The sequence below is a fragment of the Anomaloglossus baeobatrachus genome, chromosome 11 (assembly GCF_048569485.1).
Source record: "Anomaloglossus baeobatrachus isolate aAnoBae1 chromosome 11, aAnoBae1.hap1, whole genome shotgun sequence".
Taxonomy (NCBI): domain Eukaryota; kingdom Metazoa; phylum Chordata; class Amphibia; order Anura; family Aromobatidae; genus Anomaloglossus; species Anomaloglossus baeobatrachus.
Window position 1 is genome coordinate 145,802,090 of NC_134363.1, and position 22,572 is coordinate 145,824,661.

The 22,572-nt window shown below is 47.8% G+C and overlaps 1 protein-coding gene across 1 annotated transcript in view; it reads left to right on the forward strand.

The window, feature by feature from the left end:
- The window catches only part of C11H1orf50 (chromosome 11 C1orf50 homolog), an 11,406-nt gene extending 9,245 nt beyond the window's left edge, over nt 1-2,161 (forward strand). The window contains exons 4-5 of the mRNA XM_075327318.1: nt 1,267-1,300; nt 1,434-2,161. Of these exons, the coding sequence (XP_075183433.1) occupies nt 1,267-1,300; nt 1,434-1,678 (279 nt within the window). The 3' untranslated portion in view covers nt 1,679-2,161. The remainder of the gene's footprint in view (nt 1-1,266; nt 1,301-1,433) is intronic.
- The last annotated feature ends 20,411 nt before the right edge of the window (nt 2,162-22,572 follow it).

Sequence of the window (22,572 nt, forward strand, 5' to 3'; positions counted from 1 at the left end):
AGATCCATGACGCCGGCAGGCATTGTTGGGCTAGGGCAGATCCATGACGCCGGCAGGCATTGTTGGGCTAGGGCAGATCCATGACGCCGGCAGGCATTGTTGGGCTAGGGCAGATCCATGACGCCGGCAGGCATTGTTGGGCTAGGGCAGATCCATGACGCCGGCAGGCATTGTTGGGCTAGGGCAGATCCATGACGCCGGCAGGCATTGTTGGGCTAGGGCAGATCCATGACGCCGGCAGGCATTGTTGGGCTAGGGCAGATCCATGACGCCGGCAGGCATCGTTGGGCTAGGGCAGATCCATGACGCCGGCAGGCATTGTAGGGCTTTGGCAGATCCATGACGCCGGCAGGCATTGTTGGGCTAGGACATGTCCATGACGCCGGCAGATATCAGTAGACGTGACGTCACCATCACTGCTCACCTCCCAATGTGGAAGGGAGCAAAAATGGAATACCGCTTTAATTCTCTTAGGGGTTTAGATTGTAATTCCCAATGTAAGATGCATTCACTGGGTGCACTCATCCGCTAGGAGAGGGTCTAAAGTGCTAGGTAGTCCTGTAAAGCATTAATATGTCACAGAGGAAAGTCAGAAGTTTGTATTAGTTTGGTTCCTGACAGCCACACTTTGCTGGACCCAAAAGAACAGAAGTATTGTGGCTGTGCTTGAATCCCCTCTGGGACATAAAGCAGAGGAGTGTGTGGACTTTATATGGATCCATATACCACACAGCTACTTAAAGATAGGGGGTTGTAGGGGGCACCACCCGAATAAGGGATCCCCATAAAAAAATTACATGATAAACAATAAAAAGAAATGGGCCACAACAAGGGATCACCTCAGATAACAAACCATATGTACTGAACAACTACAAAACAAGTTTTAAAATCCATGAAAAAAAAGCCCCTGAGGAAGCCTTGTTTTTGGAGGCGAAACACATGGGGTTCTCTCTATTTCATATCAGTGTGTCATTCCACATCAGTCATTCATTGTCCACATGGCAATACTTGGTATATTTAACCTTTTTGGTATGCAGATTTACACATTTTAGGATTTATATTCATTCATTTGTTCATCTCACCTCTATAAGGTTGTATTTGGCTGATATAATATCTTTGGTCATTTCATGCTCGTTGGAGTGTGATGTGTTTCTGGTCTGCACCTATGGTATTTAGCATTTGATATATGGGGTGGCTTTCGCAGGTCTTTTAACTCTTGGTTTTCACGGTTTTCTTTTTTAATTGACTTTAAAATGTGTTTTGTAGTTTACTAAATATTTGTTATTTGAGGTGATCACTCGTTTTGGCCCTTTTTTTTTTTTTTTTTTTTTCTTCTCCATGGTTCTCATAAGCCACATAGCTCCCATCGAGATCCAAGCAAATATGCGTCAAAACATCAGCGAATACTGGGACATATTGATTTTGTAAGTAAGATAAAGGAGGATGTTCAGTCATTTACTCATATTTTTTTTTTCTTTTCCATCCTCTACAGGACTGGGGTCCGAGCTGTCCTCATGAATTCCTTGCCGCATACAAACTACAACACGACATGTCCTGGACGCCCTTCGAGAACATCGAGAGGCGAGATGCCGAGATTTCCATTATTGATAAATTACTCAATGACCAGATTGCGCTTCCTTCAAGTGCGGAGCCAAACTTTAAGGGACTGACTAATTAACAGGTCCTGACATGTGTAAGAACGACAGTGTGCCCAGGACCCCTTACCAAACCAAGGCCTTCCCTCCACCCCTGCCCTGTGGACGGCGATCCCTCACCAACCATGGGATCTAGTGATCAATTCTCGTTATATGGAGAAGTGTATGTCTATGGTGATGCTGGCCGAGGACAGAGACGTGACTTTGTTATACTATATACATTTTAATGGTTTTATGTTCACAGAATTATATATTTTCTATGGGCAACGTTTCAGTTTCATTGTGTCTAAAAAGCCGACTATACCTTACAATGTCATGTACCTGGTGGCCCATTTATAAGGGTATAGCAATGGCTGCATGCAAGATGGGAGGGTGGTCTTCATCCTTCTGTGTGACGTAACAGCAGAATATAAGCCTTGCACATGCGCCTTGGTGGTCTTTTACTTACGCATAGGACAGGAACGTTTTGGAGCACCCACCGGTAAATTAAATATATGCTAAGAGAACAGTTGCAGCTTTTTTTATGCATTATAACTTAAAGGGAACCGGTCACCAGATTTGCGGCCTATAAGCTGCAGCCACCACCAGTGGGCTCTTTATATACCGCATTTCAGAATACTGTATATCAGAGCCCAGGCCGCTGTGTATAACTTAAAAATCACTTTATCATACTCACCTAAGGTGCAGTGCAGACTGGTTAAATGGGTATCTTCGTTGTCTGGTATCAGCGCCTCCTCTTTCGGCCATCTTTGTTTTTCTTTCTTCTGAAGCCGGGGTGCATGATGCGTCCTACATCATCCACACTAGCAGGCATTGAGGTTCTACACAGACAACACTTGTATCTACCCTGAGCAGGGCAAATCAAATCAAAGTATTGTAGTGCACCCGTGCAGGACCTCAATGCCGGCTAGTGTGGATGACGTAGGACGCGTCATGCACCCAGGCTACAGAAGGAGGAGGACAAAGATGGCCGAAAGAGCAGGCACCGGATCCAGAGAACGAAGACACCCATCCGACCATTCTGCTCCTCACTAGAGATGAGCGAACCGGTCCCGGTTCGGCTCGAGGCGGTTCGCCGAACGGGGGGTCTGGCTCGAGTTCGGCTCGTCGAACGTTCGACGAACCGAACTCGAGCCCATAGGAAACAATGGCAGGCAATCACAAACACAGTAAAACACCTAGAAAACACCCTCAAAGGTGTCCAAAAGGTGACAAACAACTCACAACACAACACAAACACATGGGAAAGTGACAAGGACATGTACTCATGCGAAAACAAAACAGCTGGACAAGGAAAAAGAGGAGGACACACAGATATAGGCATGGCACGCCCTTCTAAAGTCATGTAAAACACCGCAAGGTGACTCCAAGCGGAGTCTCCCTTTTTTCCAAAAATTGGGCCCCACACACCCACCCCTTCAGTGGCAGCAGTTGTGCCCCAGTTGTACACTTCACAGCTAGATTTGCATCAAGCACATTCAAAAATACGCCATTCTTATCCGTCCCCAGGATGACACCGGGGTAGGTAGCAAAGTCTTTCCTGATCCCAGCTCTGTTCATCTTGGCTTCTTTTAAAAACACAGCAAGCAAGGGTTACTCCAAGCGGAGTCTCCCTTTTTTCCAAAAATTGGGCCACACAGACACCCACCCCATCAGTGGCAGCACTTGGGCCCTAGTTGCAAACAGGATGTTTTGATTTGCATCAAGCACATTCAAAAATACGCTATTCTTAGCCGTCCACAGGATGACACCGGGGTAGGTAGCAAAGTCTTTCCTGATCCCAGCTCTGTTCATCTTGGCTTCTTTTAAAAACACAGCAAGCAAGGGTTACTCCAAGCGGAGTCTCCCTTTTTTCCAAAAATTGGGCCACACAGACACCCACCCCATCAGTGGCAGCACTTGGGCCCTAGTTGCAAACAGGATGTTTTGATTTGCATCAAGCACATTCAAAAATACGCTATTCTTAGCCGTCCCCAGGATGACACCGGGGTAGGTAGCAAAGTCTTTGCTGACCCATGACTTGTTCATCTTGGCTTCTTTTAAAAACACAGCAAGCAAGGGTTACTCCAAGCGGAGTCTCCCTTTTTTCCAAAAATTGGGCCCCACACACACCCACCCCTTCAGTGGCAGCAGTTGTGCCCCAGTTGTACACTTCACAGCTAGATTTGCATCAAGCACATTCAAAAATACGCTATTCTTAACCGTCCCCAGGATGACACCGGGGTAGGTAGCAAAGTCTTTCCTGATCCCAGCTCTGTTCATCTTGGCTTCTTTTAAAAACACAGCAAGCAAGGGTTACTCCAAGCGGAGTCTCCCTTTTTTCCAAAAATTGGGCCACACAGACACCCACCCCATCAGTGGCAGCACTTGGGCCCTAGTTGCAAACAGGATGTTTTGATTTGCATCAAGCACATTCAAAAATACGCTATTCTTAGCCGTCCACAGGATGACACCGGGGTAGGTAGCAAAGTCTTTCCTGATCCCAGCTCTGTTCATCTTGGCTTCTTTTAAAAACACAGCAAGCAAGGGTTACTCCAAGCGGAGTCTCCCTTTTTTCCAAAAATTGGGCCACACAGACACCCACCCCATCAGTGGCAGCACTTGGGCCCTAGTTGCAAACAGGATGTTTTGATTTGCATCAAGCACATTCAAAAATACGCTATTCTTAGCCGTCCCCAGGATGACACCGGGGTAGGTAGCAAAGTCTTTGCTGACCCATGACTTGTTCATCTTGGCTTCTTTTAAAAACACAGCAAGCAAGGGTTACTCCAAGCGGAGTCTCCCTTTTTTCCAAAAATTGGGCCCCACACACACCCACCCCTTCAGTGGCAGCAGTTGTGCCCCAGTTGTACACTTCACAGCTAGATTTGCATCAAGCACATTCAAAAATACGCTATTCTTAACCGTCCCCAGGATGACACCGGGGTAGGTAGCAAAGTCTTTCCTGATCCCAGCTCTGTTCATCTTGGCTTCTTTTAAAAACACAGCAAGCAAGGGTTACTCCAAGCGGAGTCTCCCTTTTTTCCAAAAATTGGGCCACACAGACACCCACCACATCAGTGGCAGCACTTGGGCCCTAGTTGCAAACAGGATGTTTTGATTTGCATCAAGCACATTCAAAAATACGCTATTCTTAGCCGTCCCCAGGATGACACCGGGGTAGGTAGCAAAGTCTTTCCTGATCCCAGCTCTGTTCATCTTGGCTTCTTTTAAAAACACAGCAAGCAAGGGTTACTCCAAGCGGAGTCTCCCTTTTTTCCAAAAATTGGGCCACACAGACACCCACCCCATCAGTGGCAGCACTTGGGCCCTAGTTGCAAACAGGATGTTTTGATTTGCATCAAGCACATTCAAAAATACGCTATTCTTAGCCGTCCACAGGATGACACCGGGGTAGGTAGCAAAGTCTTTCCTGATCCCAGCTCTGTTCATCTTGGCTTCTTTTAAAAACACAGCAAGCAAGGGTTACTCCAAGCGGAGTCTCCCTTTTTTCCAAAAATTGGGCCACACAGACACCCACCCCATCAGTGGCAGCACTTGGGCCCTAGTTGCAAACAGGATGTTTTGATTTGCATCAAGCACATTCAAAAATACGCTATTCTTAGCCGTCCCCAGGATGACACTGGGGTAGGTAGCAAAGTCTTTGCTGACCCATGACTTGTTCATCTTGGCTTCTTTTAAAAACAATGTAAGCAAGGGTTACTCCAAGCGGAGTCTCCCCTTTTTTCCAAAAATTGGGCCCCACACACACCCACCCATTCAGTGGCAGCAGTTGTGCCCCAGTTGTACACTTCACAGCTAGATTTGCATCAAGCACATTCAAAAATACGCCATTCTTATCCGTCCCCAGGATGACACCGGGGTAGGTAGCAAAGTCTTTCCTGATCCCAGCTCTGTTCATCTTGGCTTCTTTTAAAAACACAGCAAGCAAGGGTTACTCCAAGCGGAGTCTCCCTTTTTTCCAAAAATTGGGCCACACAGACACCCACCACATCAGTGGCAGCACTTGGGCCCTAGTTGCAAACAGGATGTTTTGATTTGCATCAAGCACATTCAAAAATACGCTATTCTTAGCCGTCCCCAGGATGACACCGGGGTAGGTAGCAAAGTCTTTCCTGATCCCAGCTCTGTTCATCTTGGCTTCTTTTAAAAACACAGCAAGCAAGGGTTACTCCAAGCGGAGTCTCCCTTTTTTCCAAAAATTGGGCCACACAGACACCCACCCCATCAGTGGCAGCACTTGGGCCCTAGTTGCAAACAGGATGTTTTGATTTGCATCAAGCACATTCAAAAATACGCTATTCTTAGCCGTCCCCAGGATGACACTGGGGTAGGTAGCAAAGTCTTTGCTGACCCATGACTTGTTCATCTTGGCTTCTTTTAAAAACAATGTAAGCAAGGGTTACTCCAAGCGGAGTCTCCCCTTTTTTCCAAAAATTGGGCCCCACACACACCCACCCATTCAGTGGCAGCAGTTGTGCCCCAGTTGTACACTTCACAGCTAGATTTGCATCAAGCACATTCAAAAATACGCCATTCTTATCCGTCCCCAGGATGACACCGGGGTAGGTAGCAAAGTCTTTCCTGATCCCAGCTCTGTTCATCTTGGCTTCTTTTAAAAACACAGCAAGCAAGGGTTACTCCAAGCGGAGTCTCCCTTTTTTCCAAAAATTGGGCCACACAGACACCCACCCCATCAGTGGCAGCACTTGGGCCCTAGTTGCAAACAGGATGTTTTGATTTGCATCAAGCACATTCAAAAATACGCTATTCTTAGCCGTCCCCAGGATGACACCGGGGTAGGTAGCAAAGTCTTTCCTGATCCCAGCTCTGTTCATCTTGGCTTCTTTTAAAAACACAGCAAGCAAGGGTTACTCCAAGCGGAGTCTCCCTTTTTTCCAAAAATTGGGCCACACAGACACCCACCCCATCAGTGGCAGCACTTGGGCCCTAGTTGCAAACAGGATGTTTTGATTTGCATCAAGCACATTCAAAAATACGCTATTCTTAGCCGTCCACAGGATGACACCGGGGTAGGTAGCAAAGTCTTTCCTGATCCCAGCTCTGTTCATCTTGGCTTCTTTTAAAAACACAGCAAGCAAGGGTTACTCCAAGCGGAGTCTCCCTTTTTTCCAAAAATTGGGCCACACAGACACCCACCCCATCAGTGGCAGCACTTGGGCCCTAGTTGCAAACAGGATGTTTTGATTTGCATCAAGCACATTCCAAATCCACAAGCATTTACTCTCCCCAGGATGACACAGGGGTAGTAAATTCCTTCTGGATCCATGACTTGTTCATTTTGATGAACGTCAGTCTGTCCACATTGTCACTGGACAGACGCGTGCGCTTATCTGTCAGCACACACCCAGCAGCACTGAATACACGTTCAGAGACAACGCTGGCAGCTGGACACGACAAAATCTCCAAGGCGTAAGTTGCGAGCTCTGGCCATTTTTGTAGGTTTGAAGCCCAAAAGGAGCAAGGCTCCAGTTGCACAGTCATGGCATCGATGTTCATTTGGAGATACTCCTGTATCATCCTCTCCAGCCGTTGACTATGTGTCAGACTTGTTGTCTCTGGTGGCCTTGCAAAAGAGGGTCTAAAAAAATTATGAAAAGATTCCATAAAATTGCTGTTACCGGCACCAGAAAAGGTCCTACTGGTACGGGTAGACTGTTGAAGATGACGAGACCGTCCCATGTTTGTCAAGTTACAACTGGGAGATTCACTCCCTGCACCTGCACGGTTGTTTGGTGGAAAAGCCGAGCTAAGATCTAGTAACAGCTTCTGCTGATACTCCTGCATACGTGCGTCCCTTTCTATGGCTGGAATTATGTCACAAAATTTGGACTTGTACCGGGGATCTAATAGTGTGGCAATCCAGTAGTCATCATCACTTCTAATTTTGACAATACGACTGTCATGTTGGAGGTAGTGCAACAAAAAGGCACTCATGTGTCTTGCGCAGCCATGCGGACCAAGTCCATGCTGTGTTTGTGGCATAGAGGTGCTACCCGTTCTTTCTTCCTCTGACATCTGACCCCAACCTCTTTCAACTGAAATTTGACCAAGGTCTCCCTCATCCGCTGAGTCTTCCATGTCCATGGACAGTTCGTCCTCCATTTCTTCATGTTCTCCTGCACCTTGCTCAACATTTCGCCTGCTACTATGCGCCCTTGTCGATCCCTGTCCCCCATGGTCCCATGCCTGCTGCGTTGGTGATGATGAACGTCTGGACCTTCGTGATGTTGTTGTCCCTTGCGCATATGAATCCTCCTGTAGTTCCTCCCCTTCATGTTGTCCCACCCCCTGACTCCGAATAGTGTTTAGCGTGTGCTCCAGCATGTAAATGACTGGAATCGTCATGCTGATAATGGCATTGTCAGAGCTAAACATATTCGTCGCCATGTCGAAACTGTGCAGAAGGGTGCATAGGTCCTTGATCTGAGACCACTCCATCAGGGTGATCTGCCCCACCTCTGCATCTCGTTGGCCCAGGCTATACGTCATGACGTATTGCACCAGGGCTCTGCGGTGCTGCCACAGTCGCTGTAACATGTGGAGAGTTGAATTCCAGCGTGTCGCCACATCGCATTTCAGGCGATGAACCGGCAGGCCGAAAGACTTCTGGAGCGATGCAAGTCGCTCTGCTGCGGCGCTTGAACGGCGGAAGTGAGCTGACAGTTTTCGTGCCCTGTTCAGAAGGCCATCTAGGCCGGGATAGTGTGTTAAAAATTGCTGCACGACAAGGTTCAACACGTGAGCCATACAAGGTACGTGTGTCACCTTGCCCAGGCGAAGTGCCGCACCCAGGTTTGCAGCATTGTCGCACACGGCCTTACCAGGCTGCAGTTTGAGTGGAGACAACCATTTATTAAACTCGGACCGCAAAGCTGACCACAACTCCTCAGCTGTGTGACTCTTATTACCAAGACATGTCAAGCTAAAGACCGCCTGATGCCGTTGCGCTCTGCTGCCAGCATAGTAATGAGGGGTGCGTGATTCCTTCTGCGCAGTGAGAACGCTGGTGGCCTGACCAGGCAGGCTTGGGGCGGAGGTGGAGGACCCAGATGAGGTGGAGGATGCAGAAGCAGTGGCGGAACTTGGACAGACAGAGGATTGACACACAAGTCGTGGGGACGGCAAGACTTGTGCAGCAGACCCTTCACCATCTATCACCATAGTTACCCAGTGCCCAGTCAGCGACATGTAACGTCCCTGTCCATGCTTACTGGTCCAAGTATCGGTGGTGAAATGCACCCGTTCACACACAGAGTTTCTCAAGGAAGCGGTGATGTTGTGTGCGACATGCTGGTGTAGCGCGGGCACACCTTTCTTAGAGAAGTAGTGGCGACTAGGCATCTGGTACTGGGGCACAGCGACAGACATAAGGTCTCTAAAATCCTGTGTGTCCACTAGGCGGAAAGGCAGCATTTCGGTAGCCAACAGCTTACAGAGGGATAGAGTCAACCTCTTAGCTTTGTCATGGGTCGGAGGAAGTGGCCTTTTATTTGACCACATCTGAGGGACAGAGATCTGGCTGCTGTGTGTAGACGGTGTTGAGTAGGGTGTCCCTGGAAAAATGCAGGTTTGTGAGGAAAGTGCAGGCGGAGACATGATGTTGCCTTCATCCAACGTTGGTGCTATCGATGTCTGAGAGAGCTGTACACACTCACTTGTTTCCCCTTCCAAACCAACTGACGACCTTACAAGCAAACTGCCTGTTGCGGTTACAGTGGTGGAAGTTTTGCGTGGAAAAACAGGTGTGGCAGCTGTCCCCACAGTCCTAGAAGATGAAGAGCGCGCGGATGCAGTGGAAGGGGCGGGCGGTGGATGGTTCGCTCCGCTAGGCCGCATTGCAGCACGGTGAGCTTCCCACCGGGACTTATGATATTTATTCATGTGACGATTCATGGAAGAAGTTGTCAAACTGCTGAGCTTTTGACCTCTACTAAGAGAATCATGACAAATGTTACATATCACATGAGTTGGGCGATCTTTTTCGATGTGAAAAAAGGACCAGGCTAGGCAAGGCTTAGAGGCCATGCGACCTGTTGATCCACCCCGAATAATGCTCATAGGCAGAGTGGTGGCTGAGGATGCAGTTGTAGACGTGCTACCAGTGCTCCGACTCTGTCCAGGAAGGCGCAAGGTAACTTCGTCGTCGGTTGCATCCTCCTCCACCGCCTCTGTTGACCTCCTCGAGTGCCTGACTGGGGGTTGACAGTAGGTGGGATCTAGAACGTCATCATCAATTGTTGTGTTTGCACTCCCCTCCCCCTCAGACCGAGCCTCTTCTTGCCCTGACGGAATATTTAAGTTGTCATCCCAATCGGGTATCTGCGTCTCATCTTCATCAGTATGTTCCTCATTGTCTATAACCACAGGTGTTACAGTTTGTGACAAAGGGTCAACATTATGCTCAGAAACTTGGTCCTCACGGCCTGAATCTGAGTCACAAAGGTTCTGGGCATCACTGCAGACCATTTCCTGTTCTGTACTCACTGTAGCTTGGGAGCAGACCTCTGATTCCCAGGCTATAGTGTGACTGAACAGCTCTGCAGACTCAGCCATCTCAGTTCCACCATACTGTGCAGGGCTGATGGAGACTTCAGAGCTGGGAGAAATCAAGTGTGATTGGGATGACAACTCAGAGGACTGGTGTTTTTTGGATGCGTTACTTGAAGTGGCTGAGAGGGCACTTGTTGGACCACTTGAGATCCATTCAAGCATTTTCCTTTTTTGCCCATCATCTACCTTTCTTCCTGTTGTTCGTGTCCGTAAAAAAGGGAGCACATCGGATTGTCCACAGTAAGTAGTAGACATCTTACTTTTGCTGGTAGATGGTCTATCTTCAGCAGATGATAATGGAGCTTTGCCACCTTCCCCACGGACAAAACCTTTTTTGCCTTTTCCACCACGCCTCTTCCCCTTTCCACCAGCATCTGTCATTTTGCCACTCATGTTGATTGCGACAAGATTGTGGACTGAAAATGTGGTAGTAAAAATTGAGAGGTGGTGAAGATTGCAGTGGTGGTCTAGCTTTATTAACAGCAGAATAATAAAGAATAAATATCCCTGACAATGCAACTTAGTTATAATTAGTTGGAGTGTGCAACGCAGGCAGACGTGCTGCAAATGTCTTTGCACTAGTGGGACTATAGCAAAGTCCAATAGCCACGTATAGGATGCCACTAGGTACACTGAGTGTTTGCTAGTATAATGGCTTGGTTAGAATGAGTTGTAGTGTGCAACGCAGGCAGACGCGCTCTGCAAATGTCTTTGCACTAGTGGGACTATAGCAAAGTCCAATAGCCACGTATAGGATGCCACTAGGTACACTGAGTGTTTGCTAGTATAATGGCTTGGTTAGAATGAGTTGTAGTGTGCAACGCAGGCAGACGCGCTCTGCAAATGTCTTTGCACTAGTGGGACTATAGCAAAGTCCAATAGCCACGTATAGGATGCCACTAGGTACACTGAGTGTTTGCTAGTATAATGGCTTGGTTAGAATGAGTTGTAGTGTGCAACGCAGGCAGACGCGCTCTGCAAATGTCTTTGCACTAGTGGGACTATAGCAAAGTCCAATAGCCACGTATAGGATGCCACTAGGTACACTGAGTGTTTGCTAGTATAATGGCTTGGTTAGAATGAGTTGTAGTGTGCAACGCAGGCAGACGCGCTCTGCAAATGTCTTTGCACTAGTGGGACTATAGCAAAGTCCAATAGCCACGTATAGGATGCCACTAGGTACACTGAGTGTTTGCTAGTATAATGGCTTGGTTAGAATGAGTTGTAGTGTGCAACGCAGGCAGACGCGCTCTGCAAATGTCTTTGCACTAGTGGGACTATAGCAAAGTCCAATAGCCACGTATAGGATGCCACTAGGTACACTGAGTGTTTGCTAGTATAATGGCTTGGTTAGAATGAGTTGTAGTGTGCAACGCAGGCAGACGCGCTCTGCAAATGTCTTTGCACTAGTGGGACTATAGCAAAGTCCAATAGCCACGTATAGGATGCCACTAGGTACACTGAGTGTTTGCTAGTATAATGGCTTGGTTAGAATGAGTTGTAGTGTGCAACGCAGGCAGACGCGCTCTGCAAATGTCTTTGCACTAGTGGGACTATAGCAAAGTCCAATAGCCACGTATAGGATGCCACTAGGTACACTGAGTGTTTGCTAGTATAATGGCTTGGTTAGAATGAGTTGTAGTGTGCAACGCAGGCAGACGCGCTCTGCAAATGTCTTTGCACTAGTGGGACTATAGCAAAGTCCAATAGCCACGTATAGGATGCCACTAGGTACACTGAGTGTTTGCTAGTATAATGGCTTGGTTAGAATGAGTTGTAGTGTGCAACGCAGGCAGACGCGCTCTGCAAATGTCTTTGCACTAGTGGGACTATAGCAAAGTCCAATAGCCACGTATAGGATGCCACTAGGTACACTGAGTGTTTGCTAGTATAATGGCTTGGTTAGAATGAGTTGTAGTGTGCAACGCAGGCAGACGCGCTCTGCAAATGTCTTTGCACTAGTGGGACTATAGCAAAGTCCAATAGCCACGTATAGGATGCCACTAGGTACACTGAGTGTTTGCTAGTATAATGGCTTGGTTAGAATGAGTTGTAGTGTGCAACGCAGGCAGACGCGCTCTGCAAATGTCTTTGCACTAGTGGGACTATAGCAAAGTCCAATAGCCACGTATAGGATGCCACTAGGTACACTGAGTGTTTGCTAGTATAATGGCTTGGTTAGAATGAGTTGTAGTGTGCAACGCAGGCAGACGCGCTCTGCAAATGTCTTTGCACTAGTGGGACTATAGCAAAGTCCAATAGCCACGTATAGGATGCCACTAGGTACACTGAGTGTTTGCTAGTATAATGGCTTGGTTAGAATGAGTTGTAGTGTGCAACGCAGGCAGACGCGCTCTGCAAATGTCTTTGCACTAGTGGGACTATAGCAAAGTCCAATAGCCACGTATAGGATGCCACTAGGTACACTGAGTGTTTGCTAGTATAATGGCTTGGTTAGAATGAGTTGTAGTGTGCAACGCAGGCAGACGCGCTCTGCAAATGTCTTTGCACTAGTGGGACTATAGCAAAGTCCAATAGCCACGTATAGGATGCCACTAGGTACACTGAGTGTTTGCTAGTATAATGGCTTGGTTAGAATGAGTTGTAGTGTGCAACGCAGGCAGACGCGCTCTGCAAATGTCTTTGCACTAGTGGGACTATAGCAAAGTCCAATAGCCACGTATAGGATGCCACTAGGTACACTGAGTGTTTGCTAGTATAATGGCTTGGTTAGAATGAGTTGTAGTGTGCAACGCAGGCAGACGCGCTCTGCAAATGTCTTTGCACTAGTGGGACTATAGCAAAGTCCAATAGCCACGTATAGGATGCCACTAGGTACACTGAGTGTTTGCTAGTATAATGGCTTGGTTAGAATGAGTTGTAGTGTGCAACGCAGGCAGACGCGCTCTGCAAATGTCTTTGCACTAGTGGGACTATAGCAAAGTCCAATAGCCACGTATAGGATGCCACTAGGTACACTGAGTGTTTGCTAGTATAATGGCTTGGTTAGAATGAGTTGTAGTGTGCAACGCAGGCAGACGCGCTCTGCAAATGTCTTTGCACTAGTGGGACTATAGCAAAGTCCAATAGCCACGTATAGGATGCCACTAGGTACACTGAGTGTTTGCTAGTATAATGGCTTGGTTAGAATGAGTTGTAGTGTGCAACGCAGGCAGACGCGCTCTGCAAATGTCTTTGCACTAGTGGGACTATAGCAAAGTCCAATAGCCACGTATAGGATGCCACTAGGTACACTGAGTGTTTGCTAGTATAATGGCTTGGTTAGAATGAGTTGTAGTGTGCAACGCAGGCAGACGCGCTCTGCAAATGTCTTTGCACTAGTGGGACTATAGCAAAGTCCAATAGCCACGTATAGGATGCCACTAGGTACACTGAGTGTTTGCTAGTATAATGGCTTGGTTAGAATGAGTTGTAGTGTGCAACGCAGGCAGACGCGCTCTGCAAATGTCTTTGCACTAGTGGGACTATAGCAAAGTCCAATAGCCACGTATAGGATGCCACTAGGTACACTGAGTGTTTGCTAGTATAATGGCTTGGTTAGAATGAGTTGTAGTGTGCAACGCAGGCAGACGCGCTCTGCAAATGTCTTTGCACTAGTGGGACTATAGCAAAGTCCAATAGCCACGTATAGGATGCCACTAGGTACACTGAGTGTTTGCTAGTATAATGGCTTGGTTAGAATGAGTTGTAGTGTGCAACGCAGGCAGACGCGCTCTGCAAATGTCTTTGCACTAGTGGGACTATAGCAAAGTCCAATAGCCACGTATAGGATGCCACTAGGTACACTGAGTGTTTGCTAGTATAATGGCTTGGTTAGAATGAGTTGTAGTGTGCAACGCAGGCAGACGCGCTCTGCAAATGTCTTTGCACTAGTGGGACTATAGCAAAGTCCAATAGCCACGTATAGGATGCCACTAGGTACACTGAGTGTTTGCTAGTATAATGGCTTGGTTAGAATGAGTTGTAGTGTGCAACGCAGGCAGACGCGCTCTGCAAATGTCTTTGCACTAGTGGGACTATAGCAAAGTCCAATAGCCACGTATAGGATGCCACTAGGTACACTGAGTGTTTGCTAGTATAATGGCTTGGTTAGAATGAGTTGTAGTGTGCAACGCAGGCAGACGCGCTCTGCAAATGTCTTTGCACTAGTGGGACTATAGCAAAGTCCAATAGCCACGTATAGGATGCCACTAGGTACACTGAGTGTTTGCTAGTATAATGGCTTGGTTAGAATGAGTTGTAGTGTGCAACGCAGGCAGACGCGCTCTGCAAATGTCTTTGCACTAGTGGGACTATAGCAAAGTCCAATAGCCACGTATAGGATGCCACTAGGTACACTGAGTGTTTGCTAGTATAATGGCTTGGTTAGAATGAGTTGTAGTGTGCAACGCAGGCAGACGCGCTCTGCAAATGTCTTTGCACTAGTGGGACTATAGCAAAGTCCAATAGCCACGTATAGGATGCCACTAGGTACACTGAGTGTTTGCTAGTATAATGGCTTGGTTAGAATGAGTTGTAGTGTGCAACGCAGGCAGACGCGCTCTGCAAATGTCTTTGCACTAGTGGGACTATAGCAAAGTCCAATAGCCACGTATAGGATGCCACTAGGTACACTGAGTGTTTGCTAGTATAATGGCTTGGTTAGAATGAGTTGTAGTGTGCAACGCAGGCAGACGCGCTCTGCAAATGTCTTTGCACTAGTGGGACTATAGCAAAGTCCAATAGCCACGTATAGGATGCCACTAGGTACACTGAGTGTTTGCTAGTATAATGGCTTGGTTAGAATGAGTTGTAGTGTGCAACGCAGGCAGACGCGCTCTGCAAATGTCTTTGCACTAGTGGGACTATAGCAAAGTCCAATAGCCACGTATAGGATGCCACTAGGTACACTGAGTGTTTGCTAGTATAATGGCTTGGTTAGAATGAGTTGTAGTGTGCAACGCAGGCAGACGCGCTCTGCAAATGTCTTTGCACTAGTGGGACTATAGCAAAGTCCAATAGCCACGTATAGGATGCCACTAGGTACACTGAGTGTTTGCTAGTATAATGGCTTGGTTAGAATGAGTTGTAGTGTGCAACGCAGGCAGACGCGCTCTGCAAATGTCTTTGCACTAGTGGGACTATAGCAAAGTCCAATAGCCACGTATAGGATGCCACTAGGTACACTGAGTGTTTGCTAGTATAATGGCTTGGTTAGAATGAGTTGTAGTGTGCAACGCAGGCAGACGCGCTCTGCAAATGTCTTTGCACTAGTGGGACTATAGCAAAGTCCAATAGCCACGTATAGGATGCCACTAGGTACACTGAGTGTTTGCTAGTATAATGGCTTGGTTAGAATGAGTTGTAGTGTGCAACGCAGGCAGACGCGCTCTGCAAATGTCTTTGCACTAGTGGGACTATAGCAAAGTCCAATAGCCACGTATAGGATGCCACTAGGTACACTGAGTGTTTGCTAGTATAATGGCTTGGTTAGAATGAGTTGTAGTGTGCAACGCAGGCAGACGCGCTCTGCAAATGTCTTTGCACTAGTGGGACTATAGCAAAGTCCAATAGCCACGTATAGGATGCCACTAGGTACACTGAGTGTTTGCTAGTATAATGGCTTGGTTAGAATGAGTTGTAGTGTGCAACGCAGGCAGACGCGCTCTGCAAATGTCTTTGCACTAGTGGGACTATAGCAAAGTCCAATAGCCACGTATAGGATGCCACTAGGTACACTGAGTGTTTGCTAGTATAATGGCTTGGTTAGAATGAGTTGTAGTGTGCAACGCAGGCAGACGCGCTCTGCAAATGTCTTTGCACTAGTGGGACTATAGCAAAGTCCAATAGCCACGTATAGGATGCCACTAGGTACACTGAGTGTTTGCTAGTATAATGGCTTGGTTAGAATGAGTTGTAGTGTGCAACGCAGGCAGACGCGCTCTGCAAATGTCTTTGCACTAGTGGGACTATAGCAAAGTCCAATAGCCACGTATAGGATGCCACTAGGTACACTGAGTGTTTGCTAGTATAATGGCTTGGTTAGAATGAGTTGTAGTGTGCAACGCAGGCAGACGCGCTCTGCAAATGTCTTTGCACTAGTGGGACTATAGCAAAGTCCAATAGCCACGTATAGGATGCCACTAGGTACACTGAGTGTTTGCTAGTATAATGGCTTGGTTAGAATGAGTTGTAGTGTGCAACGCAGGCAGACGCACTCTGCAAATGTCTTTGCACTAGTGGGACTATAGCAAAGTCCAATAGCCACGTATAGGATGCCACTAGGTACACTGAGTGTTTGCTAGTATAATGGCTTGGTTAGAATGAGTTGTAGTGTGCAACGCAGGCAGACGCGCTCTGCAAATGTCTTTGCACTAGTGGGACTATAGCAAAGTCCAATAGCCACGTATAGGATGCCACTAGGTACACTGAGTGTTTGCTAGTATAATGGCTTGGTTAGAATGAGTTGTAGTGTGCAACGCAGGCAGACGCGCTCTGCAAATGTCTTTGCACTAGTGGGACTATAGCAAAGTCCAATAGCCACGTATAGGATGCCACTAGGTACACTGAGTGTTTGCTAGTATAATGGCTTGGTTAGAATGAGTTGTAGTGTGCAACGCAGGCAGACGCGCTCTGCAAATGTCTTTGCACTAGTGGGACTATAGCAAAGTCCAATAGCCACGTATAGGATGCCACTAGGTACACTGAGTGTTTGCTAGTATAATGGCTTGGTTAGAATGAGTTGTAGTGTGCAACGCAGGCAGACGCGCTCTGCAAATGTCTTTGCACTAGTGGGACTATAGCAAAGTCCAATAGCCACGTATAGGATGCCACTAGGTACACTGAGTGTTTGCTAGTATAATGGCTTGGTTAGAATGAGTTGTAGTGTGCAACGCAGGCAGACGCGCTCTGCAAATGTCTTTGCACTAGTGGGACTATAGCAAAGTCCAATAGCCACGTATAGGATGCCACTAGGTACACTGAGTGTTTGCTAGTATAATGGCTTGGTTAGAATGAGTTGTAGTGTGCAACGCAGGAAGACGCGCTCTGCAAATGTCTTTGCACTAGTGGGACTATAGCAAAGTCCAATAGCCACGTATAGGATGCCACTAGGTACACTGAGTGTTTGCTAGTATAATGGCTTGGTTAGAATGAGTTGTAGTGTGCAACGCAGGCAGACGCGCTCTGCAAATGTCTTTGCACTAGTGGGACTATAGCAAAGTCCAATAGCCACGTATAGGATGCCACTAGGTACACTGAGTGTTTGCTAGTATAATGGCTTGGTTAGAATGAGTTGTAGTGTGCAACGCAGGCAGACGCGCTCTGCAAATGTCTTTGCACTAGTGGGACTATAGCAAAGTCCAATAGCCACGTATAGGATGCCACTAGGTACACTGAGTGTTTGCTAGTATAATGGCTTGGTTAGAATGAGTTGTAGTGTGCAATGCAGGCAGACGCGCTCTGCAAATGTCTTTGCACTAGTGGGACTATAGCAAAGTCCAATAGCCACGTATAGGATGCCACTAGGTACACTGAGTGTTTGCTAGTATAATGGCTTAGTTATCAGTTGGAGTGTGCAGAGGACAAGAGGGTACAGTGGCAGGATTGTGGTGCTCTGGGTAGAGGAATGGAAGACTGCCTTTCTATTCCCTCCTAATGGTGAAATGCAGGTAGGAAATCCCTGACCTGGGCTACACAGACGCTGTTGCTGTTTGCAGGACCTGTCACCTATGGCTCTCTGACCCTGCCGGTTGGAGCCCTTAAAAGGACTGCTATAAAGTGCTCTCCCTAAGCTGTCTAACGCTGTGTATGCAGCGCATACAGCTGTATCGGCTATAGGACTCAGGAAGACGGAGCTGCGACAGTGATGTCTGACACCAAAGACGCAGAAGGCAGATAATGGCGTCCGTGAAGAAAATGTCCGGTTTTATAATGCAGGGACATGTGACATGCAGATCCTATCACACATGCCGTTGCTTCTCTGGCTCAAAGTCCACTTAGCTGTGTGTGTGTCTGGGATTGGCTGACATGCTGGCCCGCCCCACAAGACGCGCGCGCTTAGGGAAGGAAGACAAGAAAAAAAAAAAAAAAAAATGGCGATCGCCATTATAGAAACAGCAGTGATCTGAAGGCGCTGTTCACGCACACTATACACTGAAATGTGATAATAGTTTGATTCACAGAGTGACTTACACTATTACAGCAGAAACCAAGCTATGATTTAGCTGTTTTTTGGCTGCTAGAACCGTTCTCGAACGTTTCTAGAACTACCGAGCTTTTGCAAAAAGCTCGAGTTCTAGTTCGATCTAGAACATGCCCCAAAATCACTCGAGCCGCGAACTGGAGAACCACGAACCACGAACCGCGCTCAACTCTACTCCTCACTGCTCATTAGGTGAGTATTATAAAGTCATTGTTATGTTCTACACAGCGGCCTGGCCTCTTATATACAGTATTCTAACATGCTGTATATAAGAGCCCACTGGTGGTGGCCGCAGCTTATAGTCACCAAATCTGGTGACAGGTTCCCTTTAAGGCTATGCACACACACTGAGTATTTGGTGCAGACATTTTCTGCATCATATCTGCATCTTCTAGCCGCAAAAAAAGCACCAAAAACGAGTTGCATGCGTTTTTCATAGTGAAATCATTGGGTCGAAGGGCTGAAAGCATATCAATGCAAGTCTATGAGCGCAAAAATGAGGCCAGAGCGAGGCTCTCATAGACTTGCATTGAGTTGTGACCTCAAATGCTCCATGAAACACTGGAGCTGCTGGCAGGTCACAAATCACCGGTGAAGGTTAAAGGGAACCTGTCACCAGTTTTTTCAGTATTTAACCACAAGTGTCCCCTTCTGCAGCTCCTGGGCTGCATGCTATGAGGGTGCACCTTGTTCCCTGACTCCCCTTGAAGACCCCACAAATACCTTTCTAAAATCTGCCACCACGTATATAAATTAAAGAAGTTGTCCAGTTACCAAAACTGATTTTTTTTTTTTTTTTTTTTTTTTTTTTATTACTGCCTGGGTTGGTGATGTCGGGTATCTGATACACGCCTGACATCACTAACTCCAGGGCTTGATGCCAGGTGACATTACACATCTGGTAGTAACCCCATATATTACCCCGTTTGCCACCGCACCAGGGCAACGGGATGAGCTGGCGCGAAGCACCAGGACTGGCACATCTAATGGATGCGCTACTTCTGGGGCGGCTGCAGCCTGCTATTTTTAGGCTGGGGAGTGTCCAATAACGGTGAACCTCCCTAGTCTGAGAATACCAGACCACAGCTGTCCGCTTTACCTTGGCTGGTGATCCAATTTCGGGGGACCCTGTGTTTTTTGTTTTAAATTATTTAGTTAATTTAAAATAACAGTGTGGGGGGGCCTCTGTTTTGGATTACCAGCCAAGGTGAAGCTGCCAGCTGTGGTTTGCAGGCTGCAGCCGTTTGCTTTACCCTAGCTGGCTACAAAAGATAGGGGGACCGCATGTCTTTTTTTTTTTTTTTTTTTTATTTATTTTTTGGCTAAATACAAGACTAAGCACCTTAGTGCCACATGAAAGTCACAAAAGGGTGCCAGCTTAGAATATGCAGGGGGGTGGGACATTATATATGTCTTTCTTATCTATCTATCTATCTATCTATCTATCCAGCCCTCTATTTATTCATTCATTCATTCATTCATTCATTCATCCATCCCTCTATCCCTCTGTCTCTATATCTATCTATCAATCTCTATATCTACTCATCTATTTATCTTTCTTGCTGCTTCCGTTTTTTGCGGTCCGCAAAAAAACCCGGAAGGCACGCAGATGTCACACGGATGCCACTAGGATGCATCCGTGAAACAAAAGGACTGTTTTTTTTGTGGCCCGCAAAAACGGAACGGTCATGTGAATGTAGCCTTAACAGCAGTCGCTGCCTGCTGCCGATCACATGTGACCGTGTGCGGGCTGTGTGTACAGGAGTTCAGCTGAGTTCAGATCAGCTGACTCAAGTGTCGGCCGATCAGGCTGGGGTCACACGGGGATTACTGCGATCCCCTCGCATTACACTCGGCTCACGCTCAGTACAGCAGAGCTGAGTGTCATGCGTGTGTCCCTGCGACTGAGGTCCGACTGTGCGAGCAGACCTCAGCTGCGGGGGGCGATCCGGCACTCGAGGGGTGGGCCAGCACTGAGGGGTGGGAGGGATTTCTCTCCCTCTCTCCTCCGTAGTCCACCGATGTACCGCAAGTGCAGTGCGATTTTTCTCTCACCACATACACTTGAATGGGTAAAAGAGAGAGTCTTGCATTACAGTGGCAGCATGCTGCGATTGTTTTCTCGGTCCAATTAGGGCGGAGAAAATAATTGCTCATGTGCGCTGACACACAGGCTAATATTGGTCCGAGGGGAATGCGATGTTTGATCGCACTCCACTCGCACTGTTTTTCTCGCAGTGTGGCTTAGACCTTACTTGTTCTATGTCCCCCTGCATCCATCGCAGCGTGTGCAGGCTGGAGTTCAGCTGAGTTCAGATCAGCTGACTCCAGTGCTGGAGTGAACTCCGCTGACCTCACAGCCCGTACACGCTACAATGGATGCAGGGGGACACAGAACAAGTAATCGGCCGACACTGGAGTCATCTGATTACTTGGGATGAATTGAGCAGTAAAATGCTCTGGTGCTCGATGGGCGAAGCCCATGTCGATTTTTTTTTTTTTTTAAAAATTCACTAAAAAAACCCACAAACAAACAAACAATCACATTGTTTCTGGGCTCCCGCTGCATTTTTTATTGCTAAGGGTAACCCAAGCAGCTACTGGCTGCTAACCCCAGCTGCTTGGTGTTACTTTCACTGGCAATAGAAATCCAGGGAAGCATTTTTTTTTTATAAAGGTTTTTGCCTGAAAACTTTTTTTAAAAAAATGACGTGGGCTTCGCCATATTTTTGTATGCTAGCCAGGTACAGCAGGCAGCTACGGGCTGCCCCCAACCCCCAGCTGCCTATTTGTACCCGGCTGGAAACCAAAAATATAGAGAAGCCCTTTTTTTTTTTTTTTTTTTTTTTTTTTTTTTTTTTTTTATTTTCATGAATTTCATGAAATAATTAAAAAAAAAAAAATGACATGGGCTTTGCCGAATTTTTGAGTCCAGCCAGGTACAACTAGGCAGCTGGGGATTTGAATCCGCAGTGAAGGGTGCCCAAACTTTCTGGGCCCCCCGCTGCGAATTGCAGTCCACAGCCGCCCCAGAAAATGGCGCTTTCATTGAAGCGCCATCTTCTGGCGCTGTATCCAACTCTTCCAGTGGCCCTGGTGGCAGGTGGCACGCTGGGTAATAAGGGGTTAATACCAGCTATGTTTTACCAGCTGGTATAAAGCCCGAGATTCTTAATGTCAGGCCAAGTTTGACTTGGCCATTAAGAATCTCCAATAAAGGGTTTAAAAAAAAAAAAAAAAAGACCACACAGAGAAAAATACTTTATTAGAAATAAATACACAGACACAGTAGGGACTCCATGTTTATTACTCCCTCTCACCCCTCCACGATGGAGACATTTCTGTACTGACCATGCCAGGAGAGAGCGAGGGAAAAGAGAGAGAGCGAGGGGGGGGGAGGAAAAGAGAGCGAGGGGGGGGGAGGAAAAGAGAGCGAGGGGGGGGGAGGAAAAGAGAGCGAGGGGGGGGGAGGAAAAGAGAGCGAGGGGGGGGAGGAAAAGAGAGCGAGGGGGGGGGGGAGGAAAAGAGAGCGAGGGGGGGGGAGGAAAAGAGAGCGAGGGGGGGGAGGGAAAGAGAGCGAGGGGGGGGAGGGAAAGAGAGCGCGGTGGGGGAGGGAAAGAGAGCGCGGTGGGGGAGGGAAAGAGAGCGCGGGGGGGAGGAAAAGAGAGCGCGGTGGGGGAGGGAAAGAGAGCGCGGGGGGGAGGAAAAGAGAGCGCAGGAAAAGAGGGGTGAGAGGGGGATAAGAGGGGGGCAGAGAAGAGGGGGAAGAGGGAGAAGAGTGGGGGGAGAGAAGAGAGGGGGGAAAGAACGGGGGGGGGGCAGAGGTGCTCTGTCACCAACTGCCTCCACTCTGTGACTTGTGGTGCAGGTGACAGAGTGCAGACAGTTGGTCCCATGCAGCAGGACAGATGGCAGAGCACAGCGGTGACATGCCTGTCAGCGTCTTGCTGCTGGGAGGAGCAGATGATCACACTGCCCGACACCGGCCGCTCTCCTGACATCGCAGCAGAGCGGGCGGGTGGACAGTGTGATCACATACTTACGTGCAGGGGGGGATTCAGCTGAAGAACTCCCCCTGTACTGCACACTGGCGCCCCGTGCCTCACCATCTGCAGGACGCCGGCTCCACACTGACGTCCT